The sequence below is a fragment of the Dermochelys coriacea genome, chromosome 28 (genome assembly GCF_009764565.3).
Source record: "Dermochelys coriacea isolate rDerCor1 chromosome 28, rDerCor1.pri.v4, whole genome shotgun sequence".
Taxonomy (NCBI): Eukaryota; Metazoa; Chordata; order Testudines; family Dermochelyidae; genus Dermochelys; species Dermochelys coriacea.
In genome coordinates, this window is record NC_050095.1 from 2,899,662 (window position 1) to 2,927,467 (window position 27,806).

The 27,806-nt window shown below is 47.8% G+C and overlaps 4 protein-coding genes, 1 non-coding gene and 1 pseudogene across 7 annotated transcripts in view; 4 read left to right on the plus strand and 2 right to left on the minus strand.

Moving 5' to 3' along the window:
- On the plus strand, positions 1-73 carry TRNAK-UUU. Its single transcript has one exon. It is a non-coding gene; the product is annotated as a tRNA-Lys (tRNA).
- LOC119849428 (zinc finger protein OZF-like) overlaps positions 1-27,806 on the plus strand; it is a 776,365-nt gene that overhangs the window by 466,114 nt on the left and 282,445 nt on the right. The window lies entirely within an intron of this gene.
- Positions 1-27,806, minus strand: part of LOC119849371 — a 1,398,949-nt pseudogene that overhangs the window by 435,017 nt on the left and 936,126 nt on the right.
- LOC119849376 (zinc finger protein 420-like) overlaps positions 1-27,806 on the plus strand; it is a 3,142,523-nt gene that overhangs the window by 229,780 nt on the left and 2,884,937 nt on the right. The window lies entirely within an intron of this gene.
- LOC119849401 (zinc finger protein 883-like) overlaps positions 1-27,806 on the minus strand; it is a 273,312-nt gene that overhangs the window by 165,678 nt on the left and 79,828 nt on the right. Inside the window, exon 2 of the mRNA XM_043503852.1 lies at positions 1,048-1,116. The gene's annotated coding sequence lies outside the window, so the exon portion shown is untranslated. The remainder of the gene's footprint in view (positions 1-1,047; positions 1,117-27,806) is intronic.
- Positions 7,055-25,307, plus strand: LOC119849379 (zinc finger protein 251-like). The gene is made up of 9 exons (XM_043503878.1): positions 7,055-7,481; positions 7,559-7,780; positions 8,371-8,393; positions 13,939-14,054; positions 14,354-14,386; positions 16,840-16,928; positions 17,695-17,821; positions 23,139-23,252; positions 23,611-25,307. Exons 2-9 carry the CDS (start codon positions 7,586-7,588, stop codon positions 24,045-24,047), a joined length of 1,134 nt encoding a protein of 377 aa, XP_043359813.1. The 5' UTR covers positions 7,055-7,481; positions 7,559-7,585; the 3' UTR covers positions 24,048-25,307.

Genomic DNA, 27,806 nt, shown 5'->3' on the forward strand with positions numbered 1-27,806 from the left:
GCCTGGCTAGCTCAGTTGGTAGAGCATCAGAGTTTTAAACTGAGGGTCCAGGTTTCAAGTACCTGGTCAGGCAGAGGGACACTTTCCCCCTGTGATATCTCCCAAGAACTTCAGAAGGCATCTCTTGAGGACCCTCCTTGAGGGGAGGGATAGCTCAGTGGTTTGAACGTTGGTCTGCTAAACCCAGGGTTGTGAGCTCAATACTTGAAGGGGCCATTTAGGGATCCGGGGCAAAAATTGCGGATTGGTCCAGCTTTGAGCAGAGGGTTGGACTAGATGACCTCCTGAGGTCCCTTTCAACGCTGATATTTTATGATAAGACTTTAGTGAAGACTGAAAAGGCATTAAACTTATGGCTGGAAGACATGAACCGTAAACATGTGCCTATCAATGGCAACACATTGTGAGAAAAGGCTCTTAGCCTCTATGCGCTGTTGAAAGCTCCCCCTGAAGAGGGACAGCCTTCTGATGAGAAGGAATTCAAAGCTGGTCAAGGTTGGCTGAACAGTTTTAGGAACCGCTTCAACCTCAAAAACGTGCAGAATACAGGTGAAGCTGCATCTGTCAATGAAGAGGCAGCAAAAGCCTGCCCTGAACAATTAAAGAAAATCATAGAAGAAAAGGGCTATTGTCCGGAACAAGTTTTTAATGCTGACGAGACAGTGTTCTGGCAACCAAATAAAAAGGCTTGGGTGACGGCAGCATTATTTCTGGATTGGTTCCTCAAGTGTTTCATTCCAGAGGTCAAGCGGTACCTCGAAGAGAAAGGACTTGACTTTAAAGTGTTGCTGATCATAGACAATGCTCCTGGCCACCTTGCGGCACTCCAGTTTACGCATAACAACGTTGAAGTTGTCTTCCTCCCTTTTTTATTCTTTCATTCTTCAGTCTCTCTCTCTTTTTGACTATACACAATTTTCACCTTACGCACTGACTTTAGAACCTAACCCCCGCGTAAGATGCGATTTCACTGTACGCCGTACCAGAGCGTACTGGCTTACTTTTACTTCTGGGTCTCTGCTGCACCTGGCAGAACAGGGCTCAGATCTCAGTTGGGGGTCTCAGCAGTTCCAGGAACAACAAGGCCGCTGATTTTGTTTGCCGTCTCTGCAGCACCTGGCACAATGGGAGCCTGATTTCACTTGGTGTTGATGCAGGGCCTGGCACAACAAGGTCCCTGCTCTCTGTAGGGGTCTCTGCAGTTCCTGGCACAAACAGTGCCCCAAACTTGGTCAAGGTTTGTTCAGTGCCCGGCACACTGGGGGATCTGATCTCACTGGCTGTGGGGAGGGGCTGGCAGTGGGGTCTGAGAATGTGACCAGCAGGTGTGTGTGGGGGGGTCTGCTGGGTTGGGCAGGGTGGGGGAAGTAGCGGGGACTGGGAAACCTAGGGCTGGGCCGTTTCCATGGGGGACGCTTGCTTCTCTCTCCCCTTCCTGGGCCTTTCCAGGCCCTGTGGCCAGCAGAGAGCGGCGCCCTCAGCCAGCCAGGAGGTATCCCTGTCATAGATTCATAGATACTAAGGTCAGAAGGGACCATTCTGATCATCTAGTCCGACCTCCTGCACAGCGCAGGCCACAGAATCTCACCCACCCACTCCTATGAAAAATCTCACCCATGTCTGAGCTATTGAAGTCCTTAAATCATGGTTCAAAGACTTCAAGGAGCAGAGAAGCCTCCCTCAAGTCAACCATGCCCCATGCTACAGAGGAAGGCAAAAAACCTCCAGGGCCTCTCCAATCTGCCCTGGAGGAAAATTCCTTCCCGACCCCAAATATGGTAATCAGCTAAACCTGAGCATATGGGCAAGATTCACCAGCCAGATACCCAGGAAAGAATTTTCTATAGTAACTCAGATCCCATCCATCTAATATCCCATCTCAGGGGATTTGGCCTATTTACCCTGAATATTTAAAGATCAATTACTTACCAAAATCCCATTATCCCATCATACCATCTCCTCCATAAACTTATCGAGTAGAATCTTAAAACCAGATAGATCTTTTGCCCCCACTGCTTCCCTTGGAAGGCTATTCCAAAACTTCACTCCTCTGATGGTTAAAAACCTTCGTCTGATTTCAAGTCTAAACTTCCTGGTGGCCAGTTTATACCCATTTGTTCTTGTGTCCACATTGGTGCTGAGCTGAAATAATTCCTCTCCCTCTCCTGTATTTATCCCTCTGATATATTTATAGAGAGCAATCATATCTCCCCTCAACCTTCTTTTAGTTAGGCTAAACAAGCCAAGCTCCTTAAGTCTCCTTTCATAAGACAAGTTTTCCATTCCTCGGATCATCCTAGTAGCCCTTCTCTGTACCTGCTCCAGTTTGAATTCATCCTTTTTAAACATGGGAGACCAGAACTGCACACAGTATTCTAGGTGAGGTCTCACCAATGCCTTGTATAACGGTACTAAAACCTCCTTATCCCTACTGGAAATGCCTCTCCTGATGCATCCCAAAACCGCATTAGCTTTTTTCACAGCCATATCACATTGGCAGCTCATAGTCATCCTATGATCAACCAATACTCCAAGGTCCTTCTCCTCTTCCGTTACTTCTAATTGATGCGTCCCCAACTTATAGCTAAAATTCTTGTTATTAATCCCTAAATGCATAACCTTACACTTCTCACTATTAAATTTCATCCTATTACTATTACTCCAGTTTACAAGGTCATCCAGATCCTCCTGTATAATATCCCGATCCTTCTCCGAATTGGCAATACCTCCCAGCTTTGTATCATCTGCAAACTTATTAGCACACTCCCACTTTTTGTGCCAAGGTCAGTAATAAAAAGATTAAATAAGATTGGTCCCAAAACCGATCCCTGAGGAACTCCACTGGTAACCTCCCTCCAACCTGACATTTCGCCTTTCAGTAGGACCCGTTGCAGTCTCCCCTTTAACCAATTCCTTATCCACCTTTTGATGTTCATATTGATCCCCATCTTCTCCAATTTAACTAATAATTCCCCATGTGGCACGGTATCAAATGCCTTACTGAAATCTAGGTAAATTAGATCCACTGCATTTTCTTTATCTAAAAAATCTGTTACCTTTTCAAAAAAGGAGATTAGGTTGGTTTGGCACGATCTACCTTTTGTAAAACCATGTTGTATTTTGTCCCATTTACCATTGACTTATTAATTAAAACCCTATTGTAGAATTCCACCCCCTTTTGTACTCAAGCCATCACAGCTCATACTGTATATGAATGGGTGACAGGGGATGGATCACTTGATGATGACCTGTTCTGTTCATTCCCTCTGAAGCACCTGGCATTGGCCACTATCGAAAGACAGGACACTGGGCTAGGTGGACCTTTGGTCTGACCCAATATGGCCGTTCTTATGTTCTAAGCAAATGAAGGAATAGAAGAGGAAAGTGTGCCATTTGCTGTTTGCAGGTTAGAGAATTATTTACAAAAATAAAATAAATGATCAATTACAAAGAATTGGGGGAGGGGGGGTGGGGGGTTACATGTTACCGAAAGTCCAAAATGGTACTGAATGTTATATGAATCTATAACTGTTTTAAGGTATGGATTCTTTGGGAGAGAGAACAGCAAAAGTATAAAGGCTCAGAAACAAAAAGGCAAATAATAAAGAATCCAATCTGTTTTTATTTATTTTATTTTCATTTCATGCCTTTTGGGTGCATAATTCATTATTCTTCAATACTTGACTTCTCATTCTACCTTGGGTTTATATGCCTATACTTAGTAAAAATTACAGAAGAAATTTGCCTTTGAGAAGGATTTCATACAAGATATTATGGTACCCGTGGGACCAGATTTTTAAAGGTTTTTAGAGAATTAGTGGGATTTTCAAAAGCATCTAGGTGCTTTCAACCATTAAAAAATGTGATCTGTAGTACAGTATTTGGGGATCAAGTTGTATGCACAAATAGTGACATGTGAAAAAGTGCTGAATTGAGAGCAAAAACAACTGTGGGCAAAGGCAGTCCCCATTGGTGGATTTAAAGGAAAGAGTAGATGTATCAAGTGGAGTGCCCCAAGGGTCGGTCCTCGGGCCAGTTTTGTTCAATATCTTCATAAATAATCTGGAGGATGGTGTAGATTGCACCCTCAGCAAGTTTGCAGATGACACTAAATTGGGAGGAGAGGTAGATATGCTGGAGGATAGGGATAGGATACAGAGGGCCCTAGACAAATTAGAGGATTGGGCCAAAAGAAATCTTAGGAGGTTCAACAAGGACAAGTGCAGAGTCCTGCACTTAGGACGGAAGAATCCCATGCACCACTACAGATTAGGGACCGAATGGCTAGGCAGCAGTTCTGCAGAAAAGGACCTAGGAGTTACAGTGGACGAGAAGCTGGATATGAGTCAACAGTGTGCCCTTGTTGCCAATAAGGCCAATGGCATTTTGGGATGTATAAGTAAGGGCATTGCCATCAGATCAAGGATGTGATTGTTCCCCTCTATTCGACATTGGTGAGGCCTCATCTGGAGTACTGTATCCAATTTTGGGCCCCACACTCCAAGAAGGATGTGGAAAAATTGGAAAATGTCCAGCGGAGGGCATCAAAAATGATTAGGGGACTGGAACACATGACTTATGAGGAGAGGCTGAGGGAACTGGGATTGTTTAGTCTGGGAAGAGAAGAGTGAGAGGGGATTTGATAGCTGCTTTCAACTACCTGAAAGGGGGTTCCAAAGAGGATGGATCTAGACTGTTCTCAGTGGTAGCAGATGACAGAACAAGAAGTAATGGTCTCAAGTTGCAGTGGGGGAGGTTTTGGTTGGATATTAGGAAAATTTTTTTCACTAGGAGGGTGGTGAAACACTGGAATGGGTTCCCTAGGGAGGTGGTGGAATCTCCTTCCATAGAAGTTTTTAAGGTCAGGCTTGACAAAGTTGGGGATTGGTTAGTTAGTTGGGGATTGGTCCTGCTTTGAGCAGGGGGTTGGATTAGATACCTCCTGAGGTCCCTTCCAACCCTGATATTCTATGATTCTATGACACCAACCCAGGTAATCTGTAGGCCTTGGCCACAGAGAATCCCAAAGAATAAACTTGTTATTTAAAATGATTTTTTTACAAATTAAACCTACACTACAAGCAGAAAGTGCTCTACCAGAAATACTGTGAGATGTGATGGTGGAAATTCCCTGCAACATGATATTCTCAATGATTATTCGCTATTAAAGATCTGCACAAGGATGCAGAAGGACATCTGTCCGCTCCATGATAATGAAGATAAAGGATGAAATGCTAAAAGGAACAAAACTAACATTTTGAAAAGTAAACCATTTAAACAGCATTTCTAGCGGATTGCAACCAGAACAGCAGCTAGGTCAGTACTGCCTACGGCTATAAGGCTCTGTGCAGACATATACACTGATAAGGGATCCTTTGAAACACTAAAACCACCGTATGACAATGACAATGTTTGCAGGGGTGAGTGTCCAGCCTCCTTTAGCAGCTCAGCGCGTCATTTCCGACAGGGAAGAAGCTGCTTTGTCCAGCAACTGGGATGCAAAGTGCCTTTAAGAAAAGAGCCCGGGAAGCGGCTAGGACGCTGTACCTGCACTGTCCTGAAGACAGGGAGGGGGGCCCAAAAAGTCCCTCTGCCTCCCGCCTTAACCGGTATTTTTTGCAAACAATGCAGATGGCTCACCCCCTTTGTGGTGACTTTGGTCCCCTGTGTCCCTCCCTGCGCCAGGTTTCCCCTCTGCCACTGTCTTGCCGTGCATTGCTCAGTTCTTAACGATGCTCCCTGGCCCCGATTTTGCCCCTTGGCTCCTCTCCTTCCCCTGTTTGACTGTCCCGTGCCCCCTCCCCTCCGATCTTCCCCCTTAACCCCCTCCCCCCATGAGCGGCAGGGAGCAGATTCCCCCCCCCCCCCCGCAGAGCAAGGGCAGCAGCCGGCTACTGAGCATCCCCCCCCCCCCCCGCGGGCAGGGGCACGTTCAGACCAGCTCGCTGCGGGGCTCGGGGGCTCCGCGCTGGGTTCCCCGCGTGTCACAAACACCCTGCGCGGGGCCCGCACCAAGGGCTCCTGCCCCGCCGGTGCACACGGAGGGGCGGCTCCGAGCCGGGCCTGGGGAGGAGACCCCCCTCCGTGTGCAGCAGCCCGGGCAGGAGCCCTTGGGGTTTGCACAAGGGCCATGGCCGGGGCCGGGAGCGCAGCGTGGAGGCTGCTCCAGCCCTGCAGCCCGCGGGGCAGCGCGGTGGGTCCGCGGGCAGGGCTCGGGTGGGCGGCGGGGGCCGGGGACACCGTGGGGCGGACACGCTCCTGCCGGGAGGGGCCGGGCCCTGCTGCCTGGCTCGCTCCCTTCCCGGGTCCCCAGCTCCCCGCGGCCGCAGAGGGGCTGCGGAGGGCGAGTGTCCCGGACGGGGCGGAGCGGAGCAGCCCCTGCTGCGGGGCCCGTGCGACGGAGCCCGGGAGCTGCAGGAGGGGCCCGGAGCCCGGCTGGGCTGCAGAGCTCGGAGCCCGGGCTGGGCCCCGGAGCGAGGGGATGGAACCAGCTGGGGGAGGGATCTGGGGATCAGAGCCGGCTATGGGGTGTGGGAAACAGCTGGGGATGGTGGGGCTTGGGGGCTCTTTGGAGCTGGGAGTTTTGGGGGTGTCAGGGGTGGGGCATGTTCAGATATTGCACTTGGGGAGTGTGTGTCTGTGTGGGGGTGGGTTGGAGCTGTGGAAACTGGTGTCTGGATTTTGTAACTTGGGTATGAGCAGGGCCTGGGGATGTTTGCAGCTGGAGGCTGCACCCCTGTCACTTCAGCCAGGGGTCCTTTGTTTTCTCTAGAAAACCTGGTGCCCCTTTCACCAGCCTGTCTCAGAGCTTCCTGGCTGAGGTTGAACAAGACCTGGAATAAAAGTCTGAGTGCGTCCCAGGGACTCTGCTCAGGCATCTGCAGGGCAGGATGGGCCCTGAAATCTGGCCGTTGTGAGGCCGTTTGTAGCGGTTTGTAACCCCCTCCCCGACCTCTTCCAGGAGCCCCCAGAAGAGCATCGGGCCCCTCTGGGAAAAGAGAGAGAAGCAGCCAAAGTGGAGGAGCTGCTGGTAGATGACCAGGGCCTGGGTTTGCCTGGGATCCCAGTGCCCTGAGTGACGGTGAATGCAGGGCCCGGCCTGCCAGGCTCAGCAAGGGAACCATCCCCACTGTAGCCCAGGGAGCCTGCAGGGTCAGACATGGGGGTGACATGATGCCCTTAGGGTGCAGGAAGCTGCTGGGCAGGAGAGGGTCAGTCTATGTGAGCCCAGAGCCCCTGCCCACGGGCTGTGTGCATGTCACAGTGACCGGGGAGCCTTTCCAGCACCTGGGGGGATGGGGAGGACAGAGATGAAATGTGGGCTGCAGAGATGGAGAGTTTGGCTAAGTGCAAGTTGATGAAGTTTGCGGGGGAGCAGGCCCTCCTGTTGATGATGCACAGCTCACCCGTGCCTTGATCCACCACCCTTCCTGGTCTAAATGCGCTTCCTATGAGCCACCACAAGAGATCCTGTGGCTCTGGTAAATAACTTCCCCACCTGCCTGGAGGCACATTTATGGTTCTCCCCTGTTACCAACCCACCCTCTCCCTGTTGCAGAAACAGACAGACGCCGAGAGGCAGAAGATGGTCTGGGAGTGGCAGGAGCTGCGAGGGTTTCTGGAGGAGCAGGAGCAGCGGCTGCTGTCCCGGCTGGGAGAGCTAGAGAGAGCCATTGTCCAGAGAAGGGATGAGGGCGTCTGCAGACTGTCCTCGGAGATTTCCCTGCTCAGTGAGCGGGGAGGAGAGAAGAGGCAGCAGCTGCTGAGCCAGTCCCTGCAGGTCAGACTGTCATCGCAATGATCATACGCAGTGTTCCTATAGGAGCTCCTCAGCCTTAGACCCCAAAGCACTTTACAAAGGGGGGTCAGGGCCATTATCCCTATGGGACAAAAGGGGAAAGTGAGGCAGAGCCCTGCCCAAGGTCACATCATGAGTCTGCGACAGAGCTGGGGATGGGTCCCGGGAATCCTGGGTGCTGCAACCCCAAGACCTTCTCTCCTGCCCTGCAAATGTCTGTCTGCATTTGCACTTGGAGGGTGAAACCCCCTGCCCCCATGCCATGGTCCTGAGCCTGGCCTAAGGCCCTGTTCACCATGGGTTAATGGGGTCAGGGGCTTGTGAGTCTCTCAGTACTGAGGGGAATTTGACTCTCAAGGCAAAGAAACATTTTCTTTCTGTGAAGTGCCTGGGGAGAATCCTTCTCTAATGGCAAACCCCCAGCAGGGATTGCTGGGGCTGCTGAGAGCAGAAGTCCCTGCTTGGGGGATGGAAGCTGGTCTGGGAAAATGAACCCGAGTGTCTGAAAGCAGGAGAGCTCCCCAGCCTGGGACAACCCCTCTGACTTGCTTCTTCTTTTTCTCCTTCTCCAGGGTGCTGGGAGCACTGGGAGCAGGTGAGTCCCCGGCAATATTTCACTCCCCCTCATGCTCAGCTACATTTGGAAACTGCACTAAATACAGAGTGCCCCTGCCCCTGCAGTGTGACATGCTGGCTTGGTGCCTGTGATCACGTCTCCCCTAGCAGCTGCCTCAGCAAGGGGCAGAACCTATTACTCTGACAGCTGCAGCGGCACAGGAGCTAGCAAACAGAGCTCTAAACAGGGGAGTTTGAGTGGGAGTTTGCAAGGGGAGTTTGGCTTGTGGTGCTTGTTTGGGGTTTGCTTTTGCTGGGGGGTGTGTGGTCTTTTTGGTGTGGCTCCTGTTTCCCAGATTAACAGGAATTAGGTGGGAAGGAGATGACAGATACAGAGGCATCTGTGGGAGTGACTCCTGCAGTGAAAGACACATTGAGGATGACTGGATGTGGAAGCTGTGGTATGTACATGATCCTGGAGGGGGGAACCGGTAAGAGTTTTGTCTGCATGAAATGCCATCTGATAGAGCTGATGGAGGAAAAGATCCGAGGTTTGGAGATGCAGGTGGAAAGTCTGGTTGAGTTTAGGAAGGGGTTTGAGCAGATGATGGAGCAAAGATATGAGGTATCTGAAGGGAAAAGCTCAGACTCACGGATGGAAGCAGGGCTGGGGAATTTTGAGGGGAGACTGGATGAGGAAAGTGGTCAGTGGAAACATGTGACTCAAAGAACCAGGCAGAGAAAAAGACGGGCTAGTGAAGGAGAAATAGAGCTTAGGAACAGGTTTCCAGAGTTGGAAAATGAAGGGGCTCAGCAGGTAGTCGCTGAAGGTGGAAGGGTAAGGAAGAAGAGAAGAGAGGCTAGCCCTATAGAAAAAGGGGAAGAGTCAAGGGAGACTACACCAAATTTGAGCCCCAGGAGGATACAGGATGGGTTGAAGAAGATTGTAAGGGAAAATAGGAATGGAAAGAACTTGCAGCAAGAGAGAACAGGGGAGACACTGGAGAATAGCACTGTCACCAGGAAAAGGCAGGTCTATGTGATCGGGGACTCTTTATTGAGAAGAATAGACAGGCCTGTAACTAGAGCTGATCCTGAGAATAGAAGGGTGTGCTGTCTTCCGGGTGCTAAGATACGGGATGTAGACCTGAGGTTGAAAAGGATCCTAAAGGGAGCGGGAAAGAATCCCCTAATTATCCTTCATGTGGGAACAAATGATACGGCTAGATTCTCGCTGGAAAGTATTAAGGGAGACTATGCTAGGCTGGGGAAGACGCTTAAGGAAATTGAGGCTCAGGTGATCTTTAGCGGGATCCTTCCTGTTCCTAGAGAAGGGCAACAAAGGTCTGACAAGATTATGACTGTCAACAGATGGCTTAGGCAGTGGTGCTATAAGGAGGGCTTTGGGATGTATGACCACTGGGAGGCATTCATGGACAGAGGTCAGTTCTCTCGGGATGGACTTCATCTCAGTAGGGAAGGAAATAGACTTCTAGGATCGAGGCTGGCACAACTGATAAAGAGAGCTTTAAACTAGGAATTGGGGGGAGATGGATGGGAGATGTCCAGAAAATCTCCACGCCAGATTTTAGCATTGAGAGGGAAGAAGATGAAGTAAGAATGGATACAGCCATGGGTAGGAGAATGTATATAAGGAGTGAGGGTGGTGTGGCTACTAGTCTAATAGGTTATACTGGATGTAGAATGACTGTGCCTGATAGGGTACAAAATGTGAGCGAGGCCAAACAGCAAAAATTAAGATGTTTGTACACCAATGCGAGGAGTCTAGGTAACAAAATGGAGGAACTAGAGCTACTGGTGCAGGAAGTGAAACCAGATATTATAGGGATAACAGAAACATGGTGGAATAGTAGTCATGACTGGACTACAGGTATTGAAGGGTATGTGCTCTTTAGGAAAGACAGAAACAAAGGTAAAGGGGGTGGAGTAGCATTGTATATCAATGATGAGGTAGAATGTAAAGAAATAAGAAGTGATGCAATGGATAAGACAGAGTCTGTCTGGGCAAAAATTACATTGGGGAAGAAAACTAGTAAAGCCTCTCCTACGATAGTGCTTGGGGTGTGCTATAGACCTCCGGGATCTAATTTGGATATGGATAGAGCCCTTTTTAATGTCTTTAATAAAGTAAATACTAATGGAAACTGCGTGATCATGGGAGACTTTAACTTCCCAGATATAGACTGGAGGATCAGTGCTAGTAATAATAATAGGGCTCAGATTTTCCTAGATGCGATAGCTGATGGATTCCTTCATGAAGTAGTTGCTGAACCGACTAGAGGGGATGCCATTTTAGATTTAATTTTGGTGAGTAGCGAGGACCTCATAGAAGAAATGGTTGTAGGGGACAATCTTGGCTCAAGTGATCATGAGCTAATTCAGTTCAAACTAAATGGAAGGATTAACAAAAATAAATCTGCAACTAGGGTTTTTGATTTCAAAAGGGCTGACTTTCAAAAATTAAGGAAATTAGTTAGGGAAGTGGATTGGACTGAAGAACTTATGGATCTAAAGGTAGAGGAGGCCTGGGATTACTTTAAATCAAAACTGCAGAAGCTATCGGAAGCCTGTATCCCAAGAAAGGGGAAAAAATTCATAGGAAGGAGTTGTAGACCAAGCTGGATGAGCAAGCATTTTAGAGAGGTGATTAAGAAGAAGCAGAAAGCATACAGGGAGTGGAAGATGGGAGGGATCAGCAAGGAAAGCTACCTAATTGAGGTCAGAACATGTAGGGATCAAGTGAGACAGGCTAAAAGTCGAGTAGAGTTGGACCTTGCAAAGGGAATTAAAACCAATAGTAAAAGGTTCTATAGCCATATAAATAAGAAGAAAACTAAAAAGGAAGAAGTGGGGCCGCTTAACACTGAGGATGGAGTGGAGGTTAAAGATAATCTAGGCATGGCCCAATATCTAAACAAATACTTTGCCTCAGTCTTTAATAAGGCTAAAGAGGATCTTGGGGATAATGGTAGCATGACAAATGGGAAGGAGGATATAGAGGTAGATATTACCATATCATAGGTAGAAGCGAAACTGAAACAGCTTAATGGGACTAAATCAGGGGGCCCAGATAATCTTCATCCAAGAATATTAAAGGAATTGGCACCTGAAATTGCAAGCCCATTAGCAAGAATTTTTAATGTATCTGTAAACTCAGGAATAGTACCGAATGATTGGAGAATTGCTAATATAGTTCCTATTTTTAAGAAATGAAAAAAAAGTGATCCGGGTAACTACAGGCCAGTTAGTTTGACATCTGTAGTATGCAAGGTCCTGGAAAAAATTTTGAAGGAGAAATTAGTTAAGGACATTGAAGTCAATGGTAAATGGGACAAAATACAACATGGTTTTACAAAAGGTAGATCGTGCCAAACCAACCTAATCTCCTTTTTTGAAAAAGTAACAGATTTTTTAGATAAAGGAAATGCAGTGGATCTAATTTACCTAGATTTCAGTAAGGCATTTGATACCGTGCCACATGGGGAATTATTAGTTAAATTGGAAAAGATGGGGATCAATATGAACATCAAAAGGTGGATAAGGAATTGGTTAAAGGGGAGACTGCAACGGGTCCTACTGAAAGGCGAACTGTCAGGTTGGAGGGAGGTTACCAGTGGAGTTCCTCAGGGATCGGTTTTGGGACCAATCTTATTTAATCTTTTTATTACTGACCTTGGCACAAAAAGTGGGAGTGTGCTAATAAAGTTTGCAGATGATACAAAGCTGGGAGGTATTGCCAATTCGGAGAAGGATCGGGATATTATACAGGAGGATCTGGATGACCTTGTAAACTGGAGTAATAGCAATAGGATGAAATTTAATAGTGAGAAGTGTAAGGTTATGCATTTAGGGATTAATAACAAGAATTTTAGCTATAAGTTGGGGACGCATCAATTAGAAGTAACGGAAGAGGAGAAGGACCTTGGAGTATTGGTTGATCATAGGATGACTATGAGCTGCCAATGTGATATGGCTGTGAAAAAAGCTAATGCGGTTTTGGGATGCATCAGGAGAGGCATTTCCAGTAGGGATAAGGAGGTTTTAGTACCGTTATACAAGGCACTGGTGAGACCTCACCTAGAATACTGTGTGCAGTTCTGGTCTCCCATGTTTAAAAAGGATGAATTCAAACTGGAGCAGGTACAGAGAAGGGCTACTAGGATGATCCGAGGAATGGAAAACTTGTCTTATGAAAGGAGACTTAAAGAGCTTGGCTTGTTTAGCCTAACTAAAAGAAGGTTGAGGGGAGATATGATTGCTCTCTATAAATATATCAGAGGGATAAATACAGGAGAGGGAGAGGAATTATTTCAGCTCAGCACCAATGTGGACACAAGAACAAATGGGTATAAACTGGCCACCAGGAAGTTTAGACTTGAAATCAGACGAAGGTTTTTAACCATCAGAGGAGTGAAGTTTTGGAATAGCCTTCCAAGGGAAGCAGTGGGGGCAAAAGATCTATCTGGCTTTAAGATTCTACTCGATAAGTTTATGGAGGAGATGGTATGATGGGATAATGGGATTTTGGTAAGTAATTGATCTTTAAATATTCAGGGTAAATAGGCCAAATCCCCTGAGATGGGATATTAGATGGATGGGATCTGAGTTACTATAGAAAATTCTTTCCTGGGTATCTGGCTGGTGAATCTTGCCCATATGCTCAGGGTTTAGCTGATTGCCATATTTGGGGTCGGGAAGGAATTTTCCTCCAGGGCAGATTGGAGAGGCCCTGGAGGTTTTTCGCCTTCCTCTGTAGCATGGGGCATGGTTGACTTGAGGGAGGCTTCTCTGCTCCTTGAAGTCTTTGAACCATGATTTAAGGACTTCAATAGCTCAGACATGGGTGAGGTTTTTCATAGGAGTGGGTGGGTGAGATTCTGTGGCCTGCGCTGTGCAGGAGGTCGGACTAGATGATCAGAATGGTCCCTTCTGACCTTAGTATCTATGAATCTATGAATCTATGAATATATGACAGCTAATGAGGTCCCATCCGGGCTGTCAGACACATGGGCTAGACCCGGTCTGTCTGACAGGTTTATGTGGCCACATCACGTATTCACAGTGTGCAAAAACTCAGGTTTCCAATTTTTTTTTAAGTAAGTGTCAAGGCCTCCTGGTTACAAAGAAACCCTCCCAATGCGAACGGAGACAAGGTTGCCTTTCAGGGTCTGCCGACCCCATGGCTCAGAGAGGTGTGAACTCCTTTGCCCTCTGTTGATCTCATCGGCGTGTCAACTGACATGAGGACACTCTAATATCAACATTCAATATTCCATGGCTGGTCACTGGTGGAACGGGGAGGGGGTGGAAGTGAAGCTTTGAGGGGTGGGAAGAGGGAGAGGAGAGACACAGCGACAATGAGGAGAGAGAAAAATGGAGAAAGGAGGGTGGGGAAAGGAAGGGAACAATAGGTAGAAATAGCAGGGGCCCTAATCGTTTGTGGGGGCGGTGGTGTTCTCCCATTGAATGATACTGATCATGACAATAAAGGACTTAATAGAGAACAGTAACTAATTGCTGGCATGGGGATCGGGCTCATTTCTCACCCCTCCTCCTTTCCCCAGCAGAGAGGATGGGACGTTCTGGAAGCCAGAGCCGGGGTTTGTGGAGCTGGAGAAGAGACTCAGCCATTTCTCTCTGAAAAGTGCCTACCTGCAGGAGGTGCTGCAGGGATTCAAAGGTGAGTTGGAGTCTGGGGGTGGCATCTCCTCTGGTTAGAGCGACCCTGGCCCTGGGGAGGAGTCCGGGTCTCTCGTGATGTTACTGACCCCGGGCTCCATCTCACAGCCCCTGCTCAGTGTGTCGCCCTTCCCCATGGAGTAGCTCTGTGGGGCTGGCTCTGTCTGCAGCGGCTGCTAATGGCAGGCTCTCTGTGTCACCATCTCGTCGTTAAAAGAAGTTACATTAACAACCAATGGGGATTTCTCCATGAGTGTGAGGGCCTGAATTCTCATCTCTCCCGTCCTCTCCTTCCCCTAGAGATGCTGCGACTGGAGCTGGGGAGCGACACAGGTATGTATGGGCCATGGGGAGATTTCAGACCAATAACCATGCTAGCGACAGGGCATCACGGCCTCCAGCCCCAATGTGCACCTGGAAGCTGTGGAACAATGTGAAGCCGGGTGAGCCCTGTGACTGCCCAATTCACTCCTGCTGTGACATCTGATGTGAATTCAGAGCAAATCCTGATCTCACTGGTGTGTTTCCCTTTGGGGCAAGGAACAAGCACCTGAAAGGTGTGAAACAGGGTGAGACAAAGATGAAATGTCGATAGGCTGAGCCGTCAGGCAGCTTCAAATGGGTGATTGAAAATGGCCACAGTAGGTGGGGGACAGAAGGTCTATAGAGGATACAGCTGGGCTTCACCTGAGACTGACCTTGAATGAGAGATGGGACAATGGATACAGACTGGCTACGAATGGGACAAGATCCCTGGGTTGAATATGTTCTAATTTCGAATGAAGAGGGAGCTGCTGTAGTGTATATCTGTGTTTCTCACACTTTCCTGTTGGTAACCTGTTGTATTGATTTTAAAAGCTTAAAGGTTAAATGTGTTTATGAACTTTTTTTTTTTTACTATTTAATATTAAAATAGAGATCAGTCTTTCTTTCTTTCTTTCTTTCACAGAGGCTTTGGTTTTACTTTTCTTTTGGCAAACCCTTAAAAACATTTATTTTAATTGAAAGTTTATTGATTGAACATGAGTTAATATTTTCACTTGCCACACTATTTAATGCACTTTTTTGGCAAGTGTGTTAGCTTTCTTATTGTTTAGATGAGTTTGCTTATTTGCATATGAGTGATTTTTTTCTGTTTTTAAATTAAACGGTTCATTTATTTTTTAACCAATTAATTTATTATTTTAATTAGTTTAAAGTGTTTGTTTTCTTTTAGCACTTTAGAATTTATTGTTATGCCAGGTGTGAAGATAAAACAGGAAGCTACGCATCACATAGTTTGAATTTCTACATAATATGAAAGTTGACACAATTATTTTTTTACAGCTGATTTTAAGGCTAACAATACAGCAACAATTTCAGGATACTGACTGAGGACAAAAATTAGTTTAAATGTTTTAGGGTTTTTTTAAATATATTTTCACACTGGCATATTAGTTCCTATTTTGATGGAACGAATAGCTATTTATATGTGCAATGCATAAATATGTCCAATGCACCTTTTTCCACAGCCACATGACCTTGGTGGCTCATAGTTAAGGCTACGTTTTAGTCACGGGTATTTTTACTAAATGTCATGGACAAGTAGGGTGACCAGATGTCCTGATTTTATAGGGACAGTCCCGATTTTTGGATCTTTTTTTATATAGGCTCCTATTACCCCCTATGCCCTGTCCCGATTTTTACATGTGCTGTCTGGTCACCCTATGGACAGGCCATGGGCAGGAAACAAAAATTCATGGCCCATGACCTGCCCATGACTTTTACTATATACCCCTGACTAAAACTTGTGGGGGGTGGCCCTGGGGGTTCCACGGGTGCTGGAAGGGTGAGGGTTGGCAGGGCTGGGGCAGGTTCCCTACCTGGCTCCAGGGAAGCGGCAACCTCCAGCTTCTAGCTCCACATGTTGCCTCTGCTCCACCCCCAGCCCCATTTCTTCAGCTCCCATTGGCTGGGAACCGTGTCTAGTGGGGGGCAGTGCCTGCGGGTGGAGGCAGCATGTGGAGCTAGGAGCTGAGGGAGAGGAGTTCCTGTCACCCTTCCGGGGAGCCCCCCCCCCAGGTAAGCACTGCTGCGCACCCCAATCCCCAGTCCTGAGCCTCCCCACACCCAAACTCCTGCTGCTGGGAGGCGGAGGGGGGCCCAAGACTGCCCCAGCAGTAGCCGGTGTGACTGGCCCAGGGGCTGCCCGAGCTGCTCAGGAGGCTCCCAGGCCAGCTACAAGGGCTTCTGCAGAAGTCACAGAGGTGAGTGACAAACATGGAGCCTTACTCATCATCACCTGTGATCCACCCACACACCCAGGTCTCTTTCCTCCTCTGTCTCTTCCAGCCACGGCCTGTAGCAGAAATTCTTATTATTAGATGCTCTGTGTGTGACCTTGCACTTTGTACTATTGAATTTCATCCCGTTCCTGTCACTCCAGCCTTGGAGGCCATTCACGTCGGTACAATGTTCTGATCCTTCACATCTCCGGCAAATTTCATTTCATTTACTGCACCTGAGCGGACTTTGTCCGATACCTGCCTCTGCTTAGTTCCCGTGCTGCAGGGGGAACATGCTGCCCTCAGGGAGCATGACAGGGTTGGAAAATGTCTCAGCAGGTTCAGTCCTGTTGGGGACGGGTTTGTGTATGTGCTGTAATAAAGTCATAGAATGACTGATGATGTTCCCAGCATGAGTGTCTGGAACATCTGTTTGCAGGGAAGGAGCTAGGCGGAATCAAGATGTGGAATGAACTAAAGTCCCTTCTGGACTCTCACCAGTTCTCCCTCTCTCCCGGACAGGCTGCAGAATAACACCCCCTTTTAGCTCCAGATTGCCTCATCCTCCAAGGAGACGGGGAAGGGAAATGGCTGCAGAAGAGCAGGCTCTGGTAGGGATTCCAAGGGAGTTGTGGTGGGTTCCTGCTAAAGGGAGAGGGGGCAGAAAACACACAGGAGGTGGGAACTTCTGGGGAGTTCAATCTTGAGGTGGGAGGGGGCAGGAAATACACAGGGTCATAGGCACCGACGGCCAAACAGCTGGGAAGGGCTTGGTAGAGGGTGGAGAGTGGCAGGTGGGTGAGAAGAGGAAGTCAGCACCTGTGCACAGGTTGGAGAAAGGGAGGGGAACAGTGGGTGACAAACCTGCTGGAACTTGTTTTTACTTGGGGACTAGATTATAACCCTGGGGGTTATGGTGGAAATTCCTTCTCCGTGGAACAGGAAAGTGACGCCCTGGATTGGGCTCGGATAACTTCCCAAGCTGCCAGTGCTGGAGCATGAACCTACGAAGTGGAGGCTGCTCTGAGATATGAAGGAGTCACTGACCAGAGGGGCTTAGGGGAGATGCCCCATCCCTTCCCATCTGGCTGCTGGCAATGGGGGGAGGTTGGGATTCATACCAGGGGGCCTGGAGCTTTATAGGGGTCCATCTCCTGCATCAGCCTTTGGCTAGCTGTGTGATGAGTGTGAAGACCCTGCCAGCCTTTGTCTGCTAGGAGGGAAGTGGGACTCTTTTTCTCCCCTCACCCTGATGCCTCTTGGATGCTCTGACTCTGTGCCTCCTTAGACTTCCAATTAATTGGCCCTGGTGTGTCATGAATAGTGGGGCTGTGAGTGGGGCAGCAGGTCCTGAGTGTTGGACTCTTGCTCCTTCAGGGACTGGTGACCTTCGAGGAGGTGGCTGTGTATTTCACCAGGGAAGAGGGGGCTCTGTTGGACCCCCCTCAGAGAGCCCTCTGCAGAGACGTCATGCAGGAGAACTATGAGAATGTGACCTCGCTGGGTAAGGGTTCCTGTCCCCTTGGTTCTTGGAAGGGGAAATTAAGAGTTTAAGGTTTATTTTACCCCCACAATGCCATCTCTACTCTGCCCTGTTTCAGCATCACCCCGACAGGCCCCTGACACATTCAGGACCACTCTACCCTCCCCTGCTACAGGACGCTCTGGGAACGGAGCATAGGAGCAGTATCGCACAGTGTCAAATATCTCAGAATTGCAAAATGTTACCACCCCTTTAACCTCACTGGGCCCTGCGAACCACTAGCATGTATGCCACCAAACTACTGACAGACCCGTAGCAAGAACACACTCTGTGCACCTTTACTAATACAACCAACAACACTGAGCCCTGAAAGGAGGCCTACTCGGTCCACAGGCACCTCTCTTCCTATGACGGTCCCAGCTCTCCCATGCTATTGCAACTAATCCCTCCCACGTCCAATTACAGCTACAGCTGGCACAGTGCACACAGCTGGAGGGCGTGCCGATAAATGCTGGGATTCCAACCTGTGGAACAAAACAGCAGCATCTTCCCTTAGTTCTTCCTCATATCGATTATAAATTCATCGATTTTATGGCCAGAAGGGAGTATTAGACCACCTTGTCTGACTGCTGTAATCAGCTGAATAGCTTGTGTATGACTAACTCATCCTCTAGAACAGCAGTTCTTAAACTTTAGCAACCCAAGGACCCCCATTTTGATTTAAAATTTTTCACGGACCCCCAAGCCACCTGCTCAGCCCCAGGCCTCGCCCCCACTCCACCCCTTCCCCCAAGGGTCTGCCCCACCTCTTCCCATCCCCACTCCACCCCTCTTCTTCCCCCCCTTTTTTTTTTGCCCCTTCCCCCAAGTGCACCCCATCCCCACTCCGGCCCCTCCCTCCCAACACCTCCTGCATGCCGCTGAGCAGCTTTTCCGCAGCATGCAGGAGGCCCTGGGATGGAGAGGGAGGAGTTGATCGGTGGGACTGGCAGCCCCAGATATGACTCGCGGACCTCCTGGAGTACTAGTCCAGTTTGAGAAACCCTGCTCTAGAAAGTTGTGACCCGAGGTGCCTAGGGTAGCCCACACTGCAAATGCCAAGGTCAGTGCAGGCTGCAAAAAGAAGAGCAGATTCTCCCAGAACTGATAGTTAACACTGTAGTTAGATTCACCAACCAGCCACAAACTGCTCCTGTCAAGAAGCTGAAAAAAATAAATGACACAGCCTCCTTACTGCATTCCAGGCTCTGGCTCCCAGTCAGCAAATAGATCCGGTAAAATGAGAAGTTACTTAAAACTCTACTCACTATACAAAATGTTCTTCTGCTTCCCAAAGCACCAGTTACATTACCAGATTGCAGTGATCCCTCGCTCTCCAGTGGGGAGGGAGGCCACGCTGCCTCATCATATTGGATGGTAACCCTCGGGCTTGGGTCACACCAGTGGGCCGAGCCATAAGTAGTCTATAGTTCTGGGCCTGTCTGACAGAGGCAAACAAGCAACAATAGTCTGGTGTTCTTGTCCCCACCCTCAGGCAGGGCAGAGCACTGGGTAGCCCCTTGCAGCCCCTCAGCTGGGGCTGGCAGTATTTAACAGTCCGGAGCTCTAGCCCCTTGAGTGGGGCTGAGCAGGGAGTAGACTGTAACCTAAGCCTCCTGGCCAGGCAGCCAGCTAACACACACAATCTGGAGCTTTCACCCTTTGGGTGGGCAGAGCAGGGAGCACATTGTTTCCCCACATTGAGGAAGTGTATTCAAAAATCACATATGTAAGGCTTTAGTGCTGTCTAATCTAGTACCAAAGAATCCTACTGAAAAAAAGTTCATTTTAAATATGGGACATGCAGAATACAGATTAAACAGAAGATAATTTCATATTATATATTTCTATACATAACTTTTAACCTAAAGCCTAAGCCTCCTGGCTAAGGCAGCCAGCCAGCAAACTCTCAGTTCTGAGTTCAGGCAGGGGTGAGCACCCACACAGTCTAGGGGTTCTGGAAGGGTTGAGCACCCACACAGTGCTGGGGCTTTGGAAGGAGTGAGAGCATCCTAGCTTGGCGGATGGTAGATTCACACAGGCCTTCTGGCCTATGGTGGGGCATCAGCCACCCCAGGAGTGAGGTGGCAGGGGTAGGGGAATGGAGGCCTGCCCAACTCTACTGCGTTCAAGCCCAGGGCCCTGACTGAGGTGGAGTGGTCTGCCACTGGGTCAGTGGGGATCCAGCTGCAACATGCTGATTTAGAAGCAGTCAGCCACTTAGTTGGACAGTTGTTGGCTGCCCCTGGGCTACTTCCTACCTCTCTGGGGTTTGGTATCTCTGAGATCCACAGGTCCTCTGGGTACACAGTGGATGGTAGTCCCGTTACCTCCCCTTCTGGGTCTGTCTCCTCCAGGGGCAGGGTGCTACAGAGCACAGTTTCAGCTCCTGGGTGCCACAGCAACGTCGAGAAGTCCTTCTCCTTCCCTGGCTCCCATTCAACTGAGCCCTTCCTTTATACATCCTGTCCAGCCCTGGTTCTTCCGGTGAGAGTGGGCGGGGTGGGGCAGGTTTGCCTCTGCCCACCAAGGGGAGTGTACTGATTCCTTTCTCTCCAGTCCAGAGGGAGGCCACTCTGCCTCACTACACAGATCAATACTAGTTTGGATCTTACCCAAAATACCACGCTGCCAGCCAAGGCCTATAATGGGGTTGGCACCCGCCTCTTGCGAGAGCCCCGTTATCATTAGGTGTGAGCCTGCTGTTATTGTTTGGAATATGGGTGGCACCCACTTCTCGCAAGAGCCCCTCCACCCCCAGGCCGATGGTGGGTCTTTAGTGACTCAGCCCTCTGGCTGAGTCACCCACACTATCTGTAGGTGGACCAAACAAACAAACCCCTTCCAGGGAATAGAGTCTCTACCTTCTTTCTCATGGCCCCTAGTATGAGGCCATACAACCAAGGCTTCCTTCCCAGACACACTGTCTTCTATAACAGTCCAACAGGGGTACATCACGGTACCTTCAGTTGGTGTGTCCTTTTCAGCAGCCATCCATGGGCTCAGTCTCTAACCAGACCAACAGGGCCCATCACAGTACCCTCGCATGGTCTGGCTAGGCTCTGGTCTCAGTCCTTACTCTATCTTCTCAGCCAGCTGGGAGCAGTTTCTTAGCTCCCCTGGTCTTTGGCAGCCCTCCCTGGGCTTGGTCCAGTGCACACTGAGCTGTCCATGGTCCTGCTGCTCTTCCAGCCATCCATGAACCCAGTCATAGGATCATAGAAGATTAGGGTTGGAAGAGACCTCAGGAGATCATCTAGTCCAATCTCCTGCTCAAAGCAGGACCAATCCCAACCCTCTGCTGAATAGAGGGGAATAATCACTTCCCTCGATCCGCTGGCAATACTCCTACAAATTACAGGTTTCAGAGTGGTAGCTGTGTTAGACTATATCAGCAAAAAGAACGAGGAGTACTTATGGCACCTTAGAGACTAACAAATTTATTTTGGCATAAGCTTTCATGAGCTAAAACCCACTTCATCGGCTGCATGGAGTGGAAAATACAGTAGTCTCTAAGGTGCCGCAAGTACTTCTCGTTCTTTTTACTCCTACTAATACAGCCCAATATGCTGTTCACCTTCTTGGCAACCAGGGTACACTGTTGACTCATATCCAGCTTCTCATCCACTGTAATCCTGAGGTCCTTTTCTTCAGAATTGCCATTTAGCCAGTCAGTCCCCAGCCTGTAGCAGTGCATGGGATTCTTCTGTCACCTAAGTGCAGGACTCTGCACTTGTTCTTGTTGAACCTCATCCAATTTCTTTTGGCCCAATCCTCCAATTTGCCTAGGTCACTCTGGATCCTATCCCTACCTCTCCCCACACCTTAGTGTCATCCGTGAACTTGCTGAGGGTGAAGTCCATCCCATCATCCAGATCATTAATGAAGATGTTGAACAAAACTGGCCATAGGACCAACTCCTGGGGCACTCCACTTGATACTGGCTGCCAACTAGACATCGAGCCATTGATCATTACTTATTGATCCCGATGATCTAGCCAGCTTTCTATCCGCCTTATAGTCCATTCATCCAATCCATACTTTTTTGACTTACTGGCAAGAATACTGTGGGAGACCGTATCAAAAGTCCTCCCTCTTCCAACTCCAGGTAATAACTGACAGCACTGTGTCTGCTGCTTGCTTTTTATATGGCCCTCCTAGCCCCTAACTGGCTGCTCCTGCAGTCCTTCTGATTGGCTGCTTCTCTTGCAGCCACTCTAGGCCACCTGGAGGACTTTTCCTCTGCTCTTTTCTGGGGCAGAGTTGGGGCAGGGTCACCAGGCCTTCAGCAGGGGCCTCTGGACTTAGTCCACCCTGTCACACACCCATACAATAATGAAGTTTGCCATGAATCAACTGGTGATTTCCACAGCCATAACTTTCATAATGGGACTATACAGAGAACACTGCTGATGGAATCTTGGTTGAGACATGGGCAGTTGTTCATTAGCTGACCCTAATTCATGACCCAAAGGTACTTACTTCTTTTAACTAACTTCTTTTAACCCGTGGTCGAATCACGGGTATAATAACCCTGATCTAGTGCTACGTGAGTTGATATATGTAGCAAATTGGTGTTAGACTCAGTTCTAAGATCACAACACCACCCTATTTGAATTGAGGTAATCGATGCTGTCGTTCCCATCATTGTTCCATTTCAAAGTCGCTTCAGCTTCAAGAGAGCAAACTCACTTGTCAGAGATTTTGACATAGCTGTCTGATCTGTTGAACGGATACCTGAGAATTATGGCTGCTTTGTCAATGCTGTCTGCTAGGGTAAAGTTACCTCACAAATGTTGGATAGAGTATACCCATGGCCTGGCATGCTATGGTCAGCCATGCTGTATGAGGCATACAGGCAAAAATTCCAAGAAGGCGCCTTTTGGGATCACACAATAGCTGCTGGTCAACATCTACCATTGGAAATTGCTCAAAAATGCCTAAATTTTTGGCAGAACTTGATAGAATCCTTAGATGTGATTAAGATTTTGTCATGGTTATTTTTAGTGAAAGTTACAGACAGGTCACAGGCAATAAACAAAAATTCATGGGAGCTGTGATCTGTCCATGACTTTTACTAAAAATAATGATTAGTGTCTGGCCGTGTATGTTCCCAGCAGACATGGGGATAATTAAATCCCTCATTAAGCAGAGTATCCTACACATTTGAGGACCTAGGTAGGTGGCCCCAGGCTATTACTGCTTTAAAATAGTCTGGAGTTAAAATAATAGAACATTTTATTGTGACAAATTTCCTATGAACTCACCTGATCTCACTTGTTTTCTTTTCTCTGAGCAGAATTTCCTGTTTCCAAAGTTGATGTGATCTCCCAGCTGGAACAAGGAGAAAAGCTAGGGGTGCCAGAAGTCCAGGGCTCAGATGAAAGAGAGATCTGGAGGAATGCCTGCCCAGGTGAGGAATCATTAAATCAGCTTAAAAGATGGGTGTGCCTGAAGGAAACAGCTGGGATTCCCTACAAAGACTCTTGTTAGCTCTCTGAGTTCAGGATTGTTCCCAGCAGGAGTCATATCCGCATGGCTGATATCGCTCATGGCTTCCTTCCCATAACAACAGACCCCTGGTCGTAGTTCCCAACTTGACCTCCCACCCCAGATGAGTTGTAGAAACAGATTTTATGCACTCTTCTCTCCTGTGCAGGGAAGGATTTGGTGGGATTCTGATCCTGATTTTTTTCTGACTCTGTAGCATTTATTTTGGTTTGTTCTCCCCTTTTCCATCCCTGTTTCTGAGATTTCTCCCTCTATCCCAGCAGGTGATGGGATGTTGAATGAGAACGAGGAGCAGAATCCTCAGCAGCAAGATGCTGAGCAAGTGGAACCACATGCAGGATTTTCACAAAGATCCAAAGGGAATGTGTCCAGGCGTCATGTGGAGGAAAAAGCCTGTGAGAGTAAGCACAGGCCAGAGAGAGAGCAGGGAAACAAGACAGGGGAGAAAATGAGTAAATCCATTAATTACCAGGAAACTCAGAAGGAAACCACAGCCCAGAAGAGAATCCTCACAGGAGAGCAAAACAACACGTGCACTGAGTGTGGGAAAAATTTCAGTAGCCGCTCACACTTTATAGAACATCAGAGAATTCACACAGGGGAGAGACCCTACAAATGTTGTGAGTGCGGAAAAAGCTTCACTCGGAGCTCAACCCTTGTTAGGTATGAGAGGGTACACAGGGGAGAGACCCTATGAATGCTGTGACTGTGGTAAAACCTTCAGTCAGAGTTCATCCCTTATTACACATCAGAGGACGCATACGGGAGAGAGACCCTACGAATGCCATGAGTGCAGGAAAAGCTTCGCTCGGATCTCAACCCTTGTTACGCATCAGAGCACTCACACAGGAGAGAGACCCTATGAATGCTGTGAGTGTGGGAAAACCTTCAGCCAGAGTTCATCCCTTATTGCACATCAGAGGATCCACACAGGAGAGAGACCCTATGAATGCCGTGAGTGCAGGAAAAACTTCAGTAGCCGCTCAGGGCTTTTTGACCATAAGAGAATCCACATGGGGGAGAGACCTTATGAATGTTGGGAGTGTGGGAAAACCTTCACTCGGCAGTCACACCTTATTACACATGAGAGAATCCACACCGGAGAACGCCCCTATGAATGCTGTGAGTGTGGGAAAAACTTCTCTCAGGTCTCAGCCCTTATTAGACATGAAAGAATCCACACAGGAGAGAGCCCCTAGAGATGCTCCTTGTGGGACAAGCTTCCATCAGAGCTCAGCCTTTATTTATCATCAGAGAATACACAAGGGAGATAAACACCATAAAAACTTTATCTAGAGCAGATCAAACAAAATTCCTTAATACTTTTTCTAATTCCCACATACTGGCCTTTCAGGCTGTTTGAATCATTTACATCACCATGGTCTTTCCAATCTACCAAGTGAGCTGCCTTCTTGGGCCTCTTTTTGCCTCTCGAGCTTCTTCATTTCCTACAAATCCATGACTTTATGTGGAAGTTATGTCCAAGCACAAGATGGTTTGGGGAGGAAATTATTAAAGCGATTCCTCTAATAATACAATGATGGCTTCCTAGCGATACTCTCAAAGGCTCACTTAATGCTGCAGTAAAGGATCTGCCTTTCAAACAGAATGCCAGATGAATTCATCTTTATTGCTTTCAGTTAGACTCTGTATTGAACATTCTTGGAAAAATGTGACCTGCTTTCTCCTACAAAATTGAGTATATAAAAATATGGACTGTTCTTTTAGTGGAAAACTTTGATATCAACTACATAAGCAAGAGAAGTGCCAAAAAAGAGGATAGCTATTTAGCAATTTTGTCATATATTCTCTTGGACTCAGAGGAGGAGGTGTCAGCAAGCCACAATCTTTAGCCAGGGTCTTGAAATATTACCCTGGTCCTGAATAAGTAACATACAATGTAGTATGTTAGCATTTTATTGTAACTTTGTCAGAATAAAAAGTTTTAAAAAATGAATAAAAGAGATATTGAGTCATGTATCTTTCAGTATACAACATGGGTCAGAACCCTTGTGGATCTGATTGGAGATCAGCCAATTCAGTTGTGATGTTGCTCACTCACGCCCAGCTGAGGTTGTCAGTCTGGTTTGAAGGGTTTTAATGGACATGAAAAGCTGTCAGCAACAGTGTTGTTCATCGCGTAAATGTAGAGTAAATGAGGTAATGAGTAAATGAGGTTCATAGAGTAAATGAGGTTTTTAAGGCCCGTCTTGACAAAACTCTGACTTGGGATAATTTAGTTGGGGTTGGTCCTACTTTGAGCAGGGGGTTAGACTGGATGAGGTCTCTTCCAATACTAATTTTCCATGATTCTATGTGTTAGTGGGCCATGCTTTAAACCAATCAAAGCTTGGAAGGGGACATTGAAAATGCATAAGAATTTTTTCTGTGTCTGAAGGACAGAGTTCTAGGCTTTACTTTGGAATTCATTAACCATTAGCCATGCACCCTTTCACGTACAAACACGGCCCATTGCTGAGATCTCCCAGGGATTTTAAATTTAACACCCAAGGACTTGATGACCTCTTTTTATTTCCAAAATTTCAGCTCAGCACCCTTGTCTCCCATGTCCTCTGGTGACCTCAAATGCTGGCCACAATGCAAGCCTATGTGGTCTCTTGCAGTGTATGTGCTTGCTGCAAGGCACATCCCAATAACTCCATTGGACTCCTGCAACCACTTAAGACTCCACTGGGCCCCTGGACAGCCATCACCTTCAATTTTGTGGTAGAATTATCCAATGGGTTCATGGCCATTCTGACAGTAGTGAACCACCGCATAAAGATGGGATAGTTCATCCCATGCACTGGCTTACCATACTCCTAGGAAATTGCCTGGCTCTGGGTGGAATAAGGTGTCCACCTACATGACCTCCCAGAACACATCATCTCCAACCAAGGTGTGCAATTTATCCCACTTTTGGTGAGAAGCTGTCTGGATTTTGGATATCTAATTCTGCCTCTCCTCTGCCTACCGCGCTTAGATGAATAGTCAGGTAGAGAGAACCAACAAGATCCTGGAGCAGTATGTTAGATGCTACATAAACTTCCACCAGCACAACTAGTCCTTGCTGCAACCTCAGGGAAAGCTTGTGGACAGTAATGTAGTGGCAAAGCCCTTTTATTTCAAACAATGAGTTCCACTCTTGGTTCTACCTGGAATTACCTGCAACTTCCCAAAATACAGCAGCCCTGGACTGAATACAACACAAACATCAAACCTAAGATGACATAAAAGTTCACCTGGAGAACACCAAGAAGATCTACAAACAATATACAGCCCATTGAAGAGAAGAAGGCTCTGCCATTATGGTAGGTGAGAAGGAATGTCTCCCCATGAAAAACCTACACAGGAACAGGCTAACTCATAAAGTAGACTACAAGTTCTTTGGGCCCTACCAAGTAAGCTGGCAAATTCACCCAGTCTCCTTTGAATTCAACTTACCCCATATCCTCTGCATAATCCTAGTTTTCCATTAAGCACTTCTGAAACCCCACATTAAGGACCCATTACTTCATCATTCACAATCCCCCTCCCCACCGGATGTGTTCAAGACCATGATGCATACATTGTTCATGAGCCACTTGATACCAGAATCAGAAATGGAGAGAGATACAGGAAAGTGTGATAGCTGCATTTGAGTTGAGTCCTGCAGCTGGACTGGCTGGCATAAGGTATGCAGCCCTATTGGTTGACCTCTAGGCCCAACTGTGGGTTCCCACCTGCAGTTTTATACTTTGAGCTAAAGTGCTTTAGTGGGGCCATCAGAGAGGGAGACTTACTGCACAGACCAATTTGGCAGGGGTAAAGAGCAGGAATACAAGACTACACATATTGATGATTTGGGACTGTTGGAGTTTAGTGGGGGAAAACTTCACTTGTGTGTAAGGCTACAAAAAGGCCTCAGGGTGCTGGAGGGATAAGGGAGGACAACGTGTGGGCTAGGGCTGTGGCAAGAAAGATGCAGGCTTCCTGTGGCTTTTCCTGCACTTTTGCATACCTAGCTTCTATTCCACACCAATTTGTTTCACTTCTTCATAAATCTGGGCAGCTCAATTGGTTGAACTCAAAACATTAATCTGAAGGTCTGAGATTCAAGCTCTGGGGTTTTTTTCAATGTGCTTTGTGCACAAGAAGCTAAAGGTTCCTTCTCCTGGAGAATCCTTCTTGAATTTAGGTTTCTCCTAAAGCCATCTAGAATCCTAGGAAGGGACCTTTGGTCCACAGGACTCAAGGGTCAACTTCCTTATTTTCCCATAACTGTAGGAATCTGGAGGAAAAAAGACCTCTGTGAGAGTTGCAAAGGGATGTGGGCTGAGCCCTTTAGGAAACATAGAGACAGGAAGATAGGAGATGAAGGCATTGAGAAATTAAGGAATAAACTTGTCCCAAGAAAGTGTCCCCATCAGAAGTCTCCAGAGTAAAGCATAGCAGATGCTGGTCTCATAGTATAAGG

Excerpts from the sequence above, each read along its gene's own strand:
- LOC119849379 (XM_043503878.1), top strand. The coding sequence starts at position 7,586 with ATGGTCTGGGAGTGGCAGGAGCTGCGAGGGTTTCTGGAGGAGCAGGAG. Across the intron at positions 7,781-8,370 it reads TGCTGAGCCAGTCCCTGCAG|GGTGCTGGGAGCACTGGGAG; the intron begins GTCAGACTGTCA and ends CTCCTTCTCCAG. Across the intron at positions 23,253-23,610 it reads CTGGAGGAATGCCTGCCCAG|CAGGTGATGGGATGTTGAAT; the intron begins GTGAGGAATCAT and ends CCTCTATCCCAG.